General features: G+C 45.4%; 1 protein-coding gene across 1 annotated transcript in view; it reads left to right on the top strand.

The window, feature by feature from the left end:
* DUSP16 (dual specificity phosphatase 16) overlaps positions 1-13,903 on the top strand; it is an 82,731-nt gene that overhangs the window by 50,106 nt on the left and 18,722 nt on the right. Inside the window, exon 6 of the mRNA XM_030841405.2 lies at positions 6,538-6,701. Coding sequence (XP_030697265.1) covers positions 6,538-6,701 — 164 coding nt within the window. The remainder of the gene's footprint in view (positions 1-6,537; positions 6,702-13,903) is intronic.

Below are 13,903 nucleotides of genomic sequence, written 5' to 3' on the forward strand. Positions count from 1 at the left end.
AAATGAGCGTTCCACGTCATTTGGGATTTTTCTCTTCTGGGCTGCTCAGCGGAGAGTTGACTAGCTAGGACATAATTGCTGCTGCTGTTGCTGAGGAAAGTGCGCCATGCTCTCTACCCCCCTGGAAATGATCGATCAAGCCTGTGTGGTTGGGCTCACCCAGACCAACCTATGTGCATTGGAAAACTACAGTTACATATTTTTGTTTGCTTTCTTCGGAGGTACAAAATTATGTTGCCTTTCCTTTGCCTTTCATGTCAGTAGTTTCAGCTTTCCATGTATACAGCCCACTGACCCTGGGAGAACTGTGACCATGCTTGTGTGTTTTTAAATGGTTAGAGGGTAAAGTTGCCTGAATCAGTCACTTCAGACTAAAGTGCAAAATAGTTATTCATGAGAGCAATTAAAATACTTGCAAAATACACATTTCAGCATTTCATTGTTTAATATTAGGGTTGTCTCCTTTGTGTAATAGCAAAGCCCAGATTTTATTTTCAGTGTGGAGAGAACTGTTCTCTACAGGTGCAGGAATACTTCACTTAAATCCTTCACATAGGGCTTCCCTGGTGGCGCAGTGGTTGAGAGTCTGCCTGCGATGCAGGGGACACGGGTTCGTGCCCCGGTCCGGGAAGATCCCACATGCCGCGGAGTGGCTGGGCCCGTGAGCCATGGCCGCTGAGCCTGCGCGTCCGGAGCCTGTGCTCCGCAACGGGAGAGGCCATGACAGTGAGAGGCCCGCGTACTGCAAAAAAAAAAAAAAAAATTCCTTCACATACATTCTAGAATAAGTAAATGAATGGGTCGTATTTATGTCCCAAAAAGGGGGTCTTTGTTTTACAAAAGGGTTAAGCTGCATGAGAACTATATTTAAAAGCTGAAATTATATAAACTGTGAAAATGGTTTAATGTACAGAAATTAAATTTGCATATGACTTTAGAAAAATATCTTTCATAAAGTAGAGCTTTGTGTAAATAGATTTCTGTACGTAGCCATGGAACTCATCCCCAGTATGGGAAGGGGCTACCTTTAATCCCCCTTCCCAGCTTAGGCAGCTCTGTCAGCTGATAAAGCTCTTAGGACTTGCTCCCCATTTGAACTGAAGCATAAGTGAGCAGCCCTGTTTCTCCCTGCAAGGAACTGTCTTCAGAGTCATGGAATTGACATTTATCTCTGGTTTGACTAAAAGGATACGGATACATTTTGAGAATTTGCGTCTGAAAATTAACATTGCTAATCTGTAGTAAAGTGCTACTTTTGTGAATATTCCTTTATTTTAAGAAACAACTCTGTGATTTATAACTGCAAGGGTCAGAGGGAAGAGAAAACCGACCAGTTAGAATTGTTTAGCTGCATCGTTTTATGTATTTTATTTTACATGGCAGACTTTTTTTGCCTCTGAAAATGGAATGGTGGTTGACATTGGCTTTTATAGAAAATTATATTTATGGTTTGAATTGTGAAGGAGGTACTCTTAAGGGAAGAAGTATTTCCTGGCTGAATGAGAAGAAAGTGATATACAAATTATGAATGGCTTTAAGCTGCACCAGGTGTTTTCTCCGTCCAAAGTAACATGTATGTTTTTATTTATAAATATGCATTCTACAGGTAAATTTGTGGAAGACTAACAGAAATATGGATTTTTAACATTGCAGTTTGTCTGCCTGTTCATCCAAGTCTGTAGAGGCCAGTGGTGTCCGTATGTCTATCTGCTGGTCTCCCCACCCGCCTTTCTCTACAGGCCAGGGTGTCTGCATATGTGTCTTCCTTCCTCTTAAAACAAACACTCCTAGCTCAAGGGGCCAAAGCCGGTACAGCGTTCTGAGATTCAGGTCTGTCTTAGGGAAGCACACGTGCGTTGTTCGACTTTCTATTCTCTCCATCCCTAGATGATAAGCAGCATAAAATCTAGGGACAGGAGAAACTTGGCAAGATTGGACGGTGAGTCAGATACTTGAAGGACTTTAAAAAATATTTTTAAACTTTTTCAAGAAGCGTGTCAGTTTCTCAGTGCTGCTTTCACAGTAAACAAGCGGAGATCATGAACTGGGGTTGTGTCTTCTTGTCATAATAGGATCTAACTCAGGGTCTGGGGACAGCAGAGTTGGGACGAGGGCAGAGATGACTCTTGATTCTGTGTCTGTCAGCCATTTGTAACAGAAAGTTTACGTAGATGAATTGTACTTGTCTTCTTGTAAGAGGAAGAGGGACATTTCAGACATATTTCAAAACTGAGTTGCCGATGAGGCTACAGATAGTTTCTCGAGGGTTCGGGTAAGTCAGGCAGTGTCTCATCTGTTGTTAATTAATGAAATGAAACTGGGGTCACTGGAGTCCAACGATGAATGAAAGGTCAGCGAATGGAAAAAACTGTCAATAAAGGAGGATGTCAGCAGAGTGGAACATTGTCAGAGATAAAGATCAGGGAGAACATACTCTTTGGCTGAGGTAGTGTTGTGTGGAAGTTACCAGGAGTCCTGGTTTGGGACATTTCAAGCCAGCCTGAGCCCTAGATGAATGCTCTGATTTCGCAAAATCTGTGAAGTATTTTAAGGCTGTTTGGATTTGTGCTGCTAGAGATTAGTTGAAAAAATTTGTAAGGAAGAAAAAAAGTTTCTGTTTGTTTTATAATGTGTTATTGCTGTTTTGTTTGGCTTTGGGGTTTTGTTTTGAGGCTGAATAGTGGCTGCTTTCTCTCGTTTTTTTTTTTTTTTTTCTGTTTTCTTAGAACTTTCTAGAGCCACACTCACATTTTACTTGTTAGGACCACCAAAGTTAGAAGCGATTTAGGATAAAGTGAATGATAGAGCTGCACTTCAAACAGCCCAGGCTGGCCCGCCTTCAGTTTACGATTGTTGGAGAATCTGTCCCCTCTGAGCGTAGTTCGGTGGAGGACGGGCTGAAAGTCACCGAGACGCCGCCACCGTCTCACCACCGATTCACAAACTGTGATCGTAAGCCGGCCATGACCGTGTTTTTCGTATCCCCCGCTAGTTCTTCCTCAGCTTTGTTACTGGTCTCGTGTGACTCACACTTACAGAGTTCTTGTTTCTCTGGTCAGGTCAGATCTCCTTCCCTTTTCTCTCCCTCATCGAGGTTTTTGAACCATGTGGCTTGGGGGAAGCAAGGCTCTTCCGTCAGTTTGGGAGAGGCCCGTGGCCATTTTCAGCCTGGTGAAATGAGACTGAAATGAGGGCAGGACCCCAGAGATGTCAGCAGGCTGTCCCCACATCTTAGAGAGCGTTGCAGTTAATTCCGTGGTATTTAGAGACACGGCTTAGCAGAGCGAGTGAGAGTACAGTCTCGAGCCGGGCTCACGTCCAGCTGTTGATTATCACCTGGCGTCTTTCTGAACCTCTCTTTCCTTATCTGTAAAATGGGAGTAATCGAAGCACCTACCTCATGGGGCAGTTGTAAAGACTGAACAAACCCTTGTAAAGTGCTTAGAGCAACGCTTGTCACATAGTAAATGTCCAGTAACTCTGGGAGTCCTTACATTATTTATAAATATGATGACGTAAGTTTCAGATGGAATTCAAGCGGAGTTTCCTTGGATTGCCTGGTTTCTCTGTTCTCTGAGAACATTTACTGGACTCTCGTTTTGTTGGATTTAAATGAGAGATCATCCCATGAACTGTTTTGGAAACAGAAAAGGAAAAAACATGAAAACAGTTCTTTAGAGAAACACCAGAACAACAAAAGTTAATGGAAGTTAAAATTTAAATTATAATCAAAATAGTGGCCGTCAGTTGTCACGTTGGGTAGGTGTAACCTAGGTAGATAATGTTTAGACTCTTTAACATCTATTATTACAAGAACTGCTTTGAGGGGAAAACTCACCTTAAATAACTGCATTATGCACTTAAGAGACTGAAAAGGACAAAACATTAATAAAATAAAATGATAAATCCTAAACGGTGACAGGCACATACGTATGCCAATATTAACTGACCCCTTTTTTGAGATTGCCGTGGCTTATACTTTAGGTGTAGGGATTCTAATTTACTTCATTTCAGTAGCTGCGACAGCCCTAGCACAGCATTTCCTTGAGTGTGAGTTCCACCAGCTTAGATTTTAAGAGATTTTAGCGGGGGAAATGGGAGGGGAAATTCCATGGTCAAATAAGTTTGGGACCCTTAAATTAAATGAAAGTAAACTAGTTTCCTTAGAGATTTTTTTTCAGAGCTTTTAATACGTGTGCTGTGAGTCTCCCGGGGAGACGTGATATGCAGTGTTTCTGTTACTTTTTGGACCGATATCCCGTCTGTCAGCTTCCTGCAAGGACGCCAGCGCCCTGGAGCAGACTCTGGGAAATGCAGCCTTAGAAGCATGACTGTTTTCGCTTTGTCTCAGGTGTAGCCTACCGAGGTGTAGCTGCGGATCAGGGGTGGAGGAGGGGGGCCCCCAGATGAAGCTGGGAACTCGATGTCGGATCACTGTACCACGGAGGGCTCCCTCTGCGCGGGCACAAAGCACTCACGCATATCAGCTAACTCAGTCCTCTGACAGCTCTGTGAGGCGGGTGTGATCCTTATTCCCATTTTACGGACAGGAAACTGATAGCCAGAGGGCGTAAGTCACTTGTCCAAACAGCTAGAGCGTGGTGAAGCCAGGACACAGACTCAGGTACAGGGGCCTCTGCCCGCCCTCCCTCTGCTGTACGGCCGCGGGGCTCACGTGCGTGGGGTTTGTATGCTGCGTGTGTGCACGGGGCGGGCCGGTGGTGGTGAGAGAACAGCATGAAAGTGTGAGGTGACCGTGAGTTTTGTGTGGCTGGAGAGCGCGTTTGGAAAGGGCAAGAAATGCAACCTTAACGCTGAACAGGTACAGGTCCCCAGGGCCTCGTCGGCCCCGCAAAGGAAGGTGGGGTTTCTATAATGGAACCCTCTGCTCTTTCTGTCAGGTTACCTTAAGAACTTTAATAAGCAAACTGCTTAAGGGTAAAAACAGTGCAGACGCTTGGCTTGGAGGCTAGGGCACACCTGCATTTGCAGGCGGCGCGGTTGTCATCACCGACTTGCTGCTGTCCTAGCTTGCTGTACCGCGCACCCCATGCTGAACACAGACAGTGGACGCAGGAGTCCCGAGGGTCATGCTTGCGTTGAACATAATACAGGGGATAAAAACGGGTGACACCTCCCCCGTCAACTCCCTGCACTTCTGCAGTTTTTGAGGGCATATTTTATATGTTTCTGGAAGCGCAGGAAAGGCTAATGGAATGTAGCTCAAGGAGATGGAGGTAAATATTTAATGAGATTTTAGGGTCCTTTTTAAGATTTTATTTTATTTTTTATTGGAGTATAGTTGCTTTACAATGTTGTGTTAGTTTCTTGCCGTGTAGCAAAGTGAATCAGTCATATGTATACATATGTCCACTCTTTTTGAGAGTTCCTTCCCATTTAGGTCACCACAGAGCACTGAGTAGGGTTCCCTGTGCTATACAGTAGGTTCTCATTAGTTATCTATTTTATACATAGTCGTGTGTATATGTCAGTCCCAGCTAGGGTCCTTTTTAAGGCTTGATTAAAGAGGTAAAAATGAGGCTGCTCTGTCTTCTTAACTGTTTTTTAATTTAGCAGTATTAAAAATATACACATATTCCCTATAATCCAAATGTCTTTGGTTCCGAGTTTAGATGTAGTGACTAGGGAGGGTCTGGATAGTGAGGGATTCATCTGAAAATGTATCAGAGTGTATTCAGTTCTTGGGTTTGGATTTGGGTAGCAAGGAGGATTTAGATTGGAAAACCCAGGGAAGACCTTGTTCATCTTTTCTTTTCTGAAAGGAGGTGAGAGTGTCTCCTTAGCCAATAGATTTCTCTTCATTAACAGGGAGTGAGATTGTGACCTAATGAAGATCATAGAGTAGGTCATTATAAGGAAGGGACTGGAAAACACTGAATTCCTCCGAGTCCAGAAATCTTGCCACGAGGCATCCATGTAACCTGAGCGGTTAGGGTCTGTCGGCCCTTGTTCACAGCGCTCAGCCAGTGAACAGGAGACCCCGGAATCGGGGGTCATTATGCGACCCTTGATATAGAGAATATTTGTAAGAGTAAGGGGGGTATGTGGTATCTTTGAAATATAAAACTTATACAGTAGGAAGATTTAAAGTTCATTCTAGAAGGAGCTTTTAACTCTGTCAATTTTATTTTGAAGAAGTCACGTCTGGCCTCAGTTCATGTGTTTTTGTATCCGCATTTTGCATCTGTCTTGGCTCGGTTATCTGCTACTTTCAGTCCTCTTTAAGTCACACGAAATACGACAGGGAGCAGGGGGAAGACATAGGATGCGTGAAGGTGAAGGGAGTGAGAGCGAGGGGGTGAGTCACTAAGTGCCTTCAGGGCCTGGGGTCACTTTCGTGGGCTTGCAAAGCCGGGTCTGGTGCTGGATTGTACCCCAGACCGAGCAGCTGTGGACGGGGCTCCACTTCCATCTGTGGGATCTGATTGTTCTTTTCAGACAACTGTATTTGAGTAGTTAGCAGAAGGCTGGTTTTCATCTTTATGCACGGCGTAACTGTACCCTGTCTGTCCTTAGGTGGGTTTGCCGAGTTCTCCCGCTGTTTCCCTGGCCTCTGTGAAGGAAAATCCACCCTAGTCCCCACCTGCATTTCTCAGCCTTGCTTACCTGTTGCCAACATTGGGCCAACCCGAATTCTGCCCAATCTCTATCTTGGCTGCCAGCGAGATGTCCTCAACAAGGTGGGTGCTTTGAACATAACCTTCATTGCAGGGTTTCTTGACAGCGGCTGGAGAAGCACTGGGCTGCCGGCGGGCTGTCCTTTCAGGCACACGCACCCCGTGTTCTTAGTGCAGCTCCCCTGTGAGCAGCCCAGCGGCCGTACCATCCTCCCCAGTGCCGTCTGCTGTGACGTTCTGCTCGCTGTAGGAAGGCTAAGCCGTTGTCAAGTGTGCTGTGCTTACAGGTCCAAGAGACCTGCGGTTGGGCACACCCAGGAAGGCTCATGCCACCTAGATGATTTCACATATAGAGATGTATTTATTTACTGCAGCAACTAGAAAGGGACTCGGGTTGGCTTGGACTGAGGAAGATCTCATGATGACTCCTGGCTAGAGGGGCGGGGAGGGGGGTAAAAGGATGGTGAGGACCAGCGCTAAGAAGACGCTCTGCAGGCGCCCCGCCTGAGGCCCCTTGGAGCAGTTTGGTTGAGAAAGAAGAGGGAGGACCGTAAATAACTGGATGAAAAGGATGTGAGCCGTTCTGAACAAGGTGTATCCCACGGAGGAGCCGTGTTGATTGCTTGAGGCCATTATATATAACGGTACACACGTGACAGCGGCAGAACTAAGATCCGTCTGTCTCCACTGCTTATATGCTCTTAACAAGTGGTGCTAGAAAACAGTGCTCTAACTGCCTGGAAAGTGGTTTGTCTCTAAAACCTCTTGTTTACATCACCTCTAATTGAAAAAACAATCAAAGATCTTAATTCAACCGCTGGTGATCTGCAAGTGCTGCTTTTTGGGTATTTCTGCTTGAGGAGCTGAAACAATTGGGCTGACCGTAAGATAAGCTTCCAGGTGGGCTTGCTTTACTTTAGCACGTGGAGAGCAAAAACACCCTCTCACTGGGCAGCAAGGAGGCATTCTTTTTGCTCTCTTCTTCTTTTTTGTTCTCAAAACTCCTGCCTCTTCAGAATTTTGCCTGGACATTTTTGCTAACATGTCTGCTCGTTCTGTGAGGTATTTGAAATTTGATAGCTTATGCTTGCACTGAGCCTTTCTGGTGGGGTCACGATGTCTTTGAGCACGTGCATTTTATTAGTTCTCTTTGAGAGATAAGCAAACTATGTCACAGAAAGCAAAATTAATTTCCTAAAGTCACATGCAACCCTGGGGCAAACCCGGAGGTGCTTTATTTAATCCTTAGATCAGCAAATAAAACAAAATGAAATAAAATTCCTAGTTAAGGATCCTGTTCAGAATCCCCCCCAGTAAAACTTAACCGGTCACTGGCAGGTGATTTACAAGTAGTTATGTGACAGGTCCTTTCTGTTACTTCTGACATTCAGTGCAGTGGTACCTTGATTTTGCTGCATACCTTTTCCAGGTTTCACAAATGTGTCAGTTAACAGCTAAGTGAGGTCTGCAGGGTGAGAGCAGTTAAACTGGAACCTGAAGTTGAGGTGTGCCGGGGGCTGATAGTTTTCTGTTTTTAATTGGCTTCTACATGTCCATGTGCTAAACAGGATAGGCACACAGATGCCTTGAAAGGAAATGGTTGTAGGGGGAGAATGGGTTTTTGCAAGCTCATGGGGAAACAGGTTGAGCAAGGAATCATTGGGGAAGACCGTGAGAAAGCTGCTTTGGGAGCTGCCGACGTGCAGACTAGGGAGTGGTGAGAAGAGTGCTTTCAAGGTGGCGAGTAGAAATTTCTATGTGCGTAACCTCTAGATTCACTGTTGAGCAGAGTTCTAGTGCTGGAGGGGACCTTACAGATCATTTAGTCAGCCTCCTTCGGTCAATAATGAGGAAATCGTAATTCCAGAAATGTTATATAAATTCCACCACATCACCCCGCTGCTGGGTCTTAGAACTGGATGTGCCTCTCTTTCGAAAACAGCATAAACTCATCTCCCTGCTCCACTCACTGGTTTAAACTTCCCAGGAGAAATAATGTGCTCTCTTCTTCTGGAAGATCTCCAGAGATGAAGATTTTATAATCTCCCCTGATAGTACGTTCCTTTTTAGTCAAACTTAGAAGTTTCTAAGAACCACCACCACAAGACCACTAATCTTATTAGTCATCTTCCTATTTATTTATTTATTTGTAATAAAGTGCCACTAAAATATGTTAAAAGCATGTCACGGAAAATTTCTGGGGAGGGTAATAGTGTTTATCATTTAGAATGCTAGGCCCTTTATGTCACTGCATTTAACCCTCATAATAGGATTTGGAGGTAGGTTGGCTCTGAGTTATGTCACTTACTTACCCAAGATTTTGTGGCTAGAAAGTCATTGACCTGAAAGCTAGTGAGTGACAGAGACCTCCTCAAACCCAAACTACTCTGGCTCTAAGTCCTGTGTTTGTAGAACACCAGAAATCCTCATCGTCTGGAAATTGAAATCTCTGTAACAGGCTGTCACGAAGGACTGACAAGTCTTAACAGTCTGTTGAATCACAGCTGAGATTTGTTTCCTCCTGCTTTGTCTACAGCATGTTCTATACCAGCATCATCCCACAGAAGTATAATGCAAGCCACATATATAATCTAGAATGTTCTGATAGCCTTATTTAAAAAGTTAAAGAAAAACCCAAGTGAAATTAATTTTAATGACATTCATCACCGTATGTCTAGAATATTACCGTTTCAACATGCAATCAATATAAAAAATTATTGGCACTTTACAGTTTTTGGTACTAGGTCTTTGAAATCTGGTGTGTGTCTTATGGACTCTCACTGTGGACGTGCCACATGTGCCTGTGCTTCCACAGATCAGACGGTGCAGGTCAATACTCTCAGCATGTGATTGTTTTTACTTAGGTCTCAAAGACATAGCTCTTCTGTAAAAGACTGTAAGAAGGCACTGGTAGCAAAAAGAACACACTTCCTTTCCCCTCGCATCTGTACTTTGTTTCCCACAATCTGTCCTCCTCTGGTCTTTGAACTGGAGTTGTACAGCGGTTACACTAAAGCAGTTTGCTGGTGCCCACAGTTCACATCTGACTGAGTGGGACTTGAACCAGAATCTCTAGTTATAATGGGACAGACAGAAGTTCCTGATGTTTTTTTCTCCTTGACCAGTTAAAATTTCAAACGGACTTTTGTTTCCCACTTACACACAGGGTGTACGATGGGATTCCCTACCGCGAGTCGTTCCTGAGCCGGGACCTCTTCGACTTCTTCCCTAAAGCTGCCGTGCCCGCGCCTTCCCCATTTTAAACAGGGTGCGGCCAGCTTTTTGGGGGGTAGCTTCTTATTTCAGTCTTCTAACACGCACAGTTGGCTTTCCTGGGCTGCCTTGCTGTTCTTCCCGTCCCCAGGACTACTGCCACTTTCTCTGGTGTTTTCGTACAAGAGTTAGGCTGTAGCCTGGACACCGTATAGCCAAATACTGCTTTCAGGTTTCTCTGTGATCTAGGAAGACAAAGGTTCATGTCGTCAAAATGATCAGTGGAAGTATTTATTCAGGGTCCACGGTGTGTAGAACGCCATACAGAGTGCAGGTTGGTTAGACAAGACCTGTTCCTGAGACGGTAATTCGCAAACAAGGTGATTCAGGCAGGAGCGAGAGCCGGCTCCGGACCGGGAGGATTCGCATGCCAGGTCTTCGCCTCACCGGCCGGAGCCACGTGCCCCGAATCTGCTTCTTCACCTGCAAACTGAGATGATTCCTGCCCCCTAGTGTTCTTGTGAGGCTCCTGTGACGTGGCCTTACGCCAGGCACCAAGAGCAGTTCCTGGTTTATAGGGACACTGTTATTGTCACCACCGGGTAGGGTGTACAAGGGTCTGGGGTGAGTGGTGGGTACATTGGGCGTGGCTGGCTGAGGAAGGCTGGCTGGAGGAAGTAGGTCAATTCTGAAGGCAAGGGGAGTGGCAAATGCAAACTCACTCATTAAATTGACTTCAGAAAGAAAAATTACAACTCTTTTATGTACATTTGCAGTGCCTGTGTGATTTAATGGGACCTCTGTCCTCAGCCTGAATGAACGTGGGCAACCTGACCAAACAGAGCAGTTGTATTAAAGCTGTATTCCATATATTACTCCACAGTCTGTATCAACAGAGTATAGAGCCCATATTTAGAAATTAGTCCAACTACGGGGCAAAGTTGTTTCATGGTTTAAGAGAAGGAAACAAAGGGGGAAAAAAAGTGAATGCAAATCATAGCAGTAAAATTAAGATTTATTTTTTGACTCACAAAAATTATTTTTGAACACTTTCTTGATTGTGTTTTGAAACCAGAATCTATTTTTTAATTTCTTAGGGGGTAGTCTTTTCTACTTTACAGCTGAACCCTTTTTTATACCCAGCCTGCTACATTCAGTGTAATTTCCCTACTTGAGGCCAATTAGGAGAAAGGACAGTTTGAATTAGTGAAAGATATACATTACAGGCTGGGGGGTGGGCAACAACTTTACTGAGATATAATTTATATACCATGTGATTTATAAGTTATTTTTAATTGAGATATAATTGACGTATAACATTATATATATAATGACGTATATGTTATACGTCATTATATAATTGACATATAACATATTTCAAGTATATTAGTTTCAAGTAACATTATATCCAACATTCAGTATTTGTATATATTGCTAAATGATCACAATAAATCTAAGTTAACATCTACCACCGTACATAGCTACTCCTTTTTTTTCCTATGATGAGAACTTTTAAGATTTCTCAGCCACTTTCAAATACGCAATACACTGTTACTATCTATAGCCGGCATGCTGTGCGTTACATCTCCATGACTGACTTGTTTTGTGACTGGAAGTTTGTACCTTTCGACCACCTTTACCCCTCCCCTCCACCACCTCTGGCAGCCACCACTCTGTTCTCTGTACCTATGAATTCAGTGTCTGTTTGTTTTTTAGATTCCACATGTAAGTGAGATCATACAGTATTTGTCCTTCTCTGTCTGACTTAGTTAGCTTAGCATAATGCCTTCAAGGTTCATCCTTGCTGCCGCAAATGGCAAGATTTCCTTCTTTTCTAAGGCTGAATAATATTCCATTGTGTACATAATACCACGTCGTCTTTATCCATTCATCTGTCAGTGGGCACTTAGGTTGTTTCCATGTCTCGACTTCTGTAAATAGTGCTGCAGTGCACAAGGGAGTGCATGTGTCTTTTGGAGATAATGTTTTTGTTTCCTTCGGATAAATACCCAGCAGTGGAATTGATGGATCAGATGGCAGCTCTATTTTTTTTGTTGTTTTTTGTTTTTTTTTTTTGCAGTACGCGGGCCTCTCACTGCAGTGGCCTCTCCCGTTGCAGAGCACGGGCTCCGGACGCGCAGGCTCAGAGGCCATGGCTCACGGGCCCAGCCGCTCCGCGGCATGTGGGATCCTCCCGGACCGGGGCACGAACCCATGTCCCCTGCACCGGCAGGCAGACTCCCAACCACTGCGCCACCAGGGAAGCCCGGCAGCTCTATTTTTAATTTTTTGAGGGACCGCCACACTGTTTTCCATAGTGGCTGTACCAGTTTACATTCCCACAAACTATTATTTTAAAAATAAGGTAAAGTAAGGGAACTAACGTTTATTGAAACTTCTTATATATTATGTGCCACTTTATCCTCATAACAGCTTTACAAAATAGAGATCGTTAGCCCTGTTTTACAGGTAAGGAAACTAAAGCTGAGGGAGGTCAGGTAGCCCCTCCAAGGTCATTCAGGTGGCGGACAGTCACGTGCTGAGCCGGGCTCCCAGTTTTCTGGGACTGGTGCCCGTGTGCTTGTCCTGCACACTGAGTTCACCCACAGTAACAGGAGGAAGGAGGGTTTAGAGGCACGTGTGCTGGCAGAAAGGGAAGTGGTGGTAGAAGTTTATCAAACTTCCTTCTGACTGTTTCTGTTTTCTCCATGAGCAGAGAGAGAGGGTGAGGGAGGACATATGGAGGGTTTGAAAAGAACGGGGAAGGGCTGGAATGGCATCCAGGCTAGAGGCCAGGTGAAGACCAGGGGCATGGAGTGCCCGCTGGGGAGCGTGGCTGGAAGGGGGCCCGGCAGCAGCGCTGCTGAGTGTTCTTCTCGGGCCACGTTCAGCTGCCTGCGTGCAGATGCAGACTCGGTGGCGAGCCAGGTTCATCCAGGGCTGTGATCTTGCCACGTGAGTGTGAAGAGGTGACGGAGGGACCCAGTAATTGAGGGTGAAAGCAAGGGAGGGATTCTAGGTGACCCTCGAACAGTGAGGGGGTTAGTCCTCGTATCGTTTATGGTCGGCCCTCGCCCTCCGCAGGGCCTCTGCAACCTCAGGTTCAACCAGCTGTGGATCCTGTAATACTGCAGTGTTTACTGTTGAAAAGCATGCACGTATAAGTGGACCCGCACAGTTTAAACCTGAGTTGTTCAAGGGTCAACCGTGTAGTGACTGGCCACAGAATTTAAGCTGGGCCAGGAAGCAAGGACAGACGTCATGAGGATGAAGGACAGAGAGGAGGCTGAATGAGGTCCTGGGGGGATCGAGGGACGCCAGGAGTGGTGGTGGAAGACAGTAAGCTGGAAGGAAGGAGGCGGCGTCCCGCAGCGCGTTGTGTGAGGTTATGGTTACTGGTAATGGCAGAGACCGGACCGGGCCTCGGGAGGGAGTGCTCAAGGTGAGGCGCTCAGAGAACCCAGAGGCCACGGTGTCGGAAGGATATTTGAAGGCCGGAGAAGAAAGATTACGTTATCAGTAGGAAGCACGTGTTAGCTGACTGAACACAAAGTTGAGCCAAATATGCAACAGCATGAAGGCTCTCTGGAAGCCTAAGGATTACGGTGTTTAATGACGGGACAGAGTCATACTGAGTTGTGTACGCTTTACACAACACACTGAAACAACGCTGAATGAATTACGTAAATTCCTTAAAATGTGGTAGGAAGTCAAGACCTCCATCTCTGAGTAAAAGCAGTCATGATTCTATAAAACAAACCCGTTCTTCATACTTGTGGTTCCATCCCAGTTCTTGCTGTCAGGAGCATTGACATAAGATGCCCTCTCGGCCACTTACATGCCCGGCCGTGAACATCATCAGGAGAGAAGGGAACAGAACGGTCACATGACAGTCACGTGACGCCTTAGCTGACTGCAGCCCCCACCCACCCCTCTGCTCTGCCGCCCTCGGCAGGTGGGCGCCTGTCTCCTGGCAGCAGTGGGCTCCGGGCCGTCGCAGGGCTACTAACCCCATTTGAACAGTTTACTCACCAGGACGCAATTGTGTTTGT

The sequence above is a fragment of the Globicephala melas genome, chromosome 10 (assembly GCF_963455315.2).
Source record: "Globicephala melas chromosome 10, mGloMel1.2, whole genome shotgun sequence".
NCBI lineage: Eukaryota > Metazoa > Chordata > Mammalia > Artiodactyla > Delphinidae > Globicephala > Globicephala melas.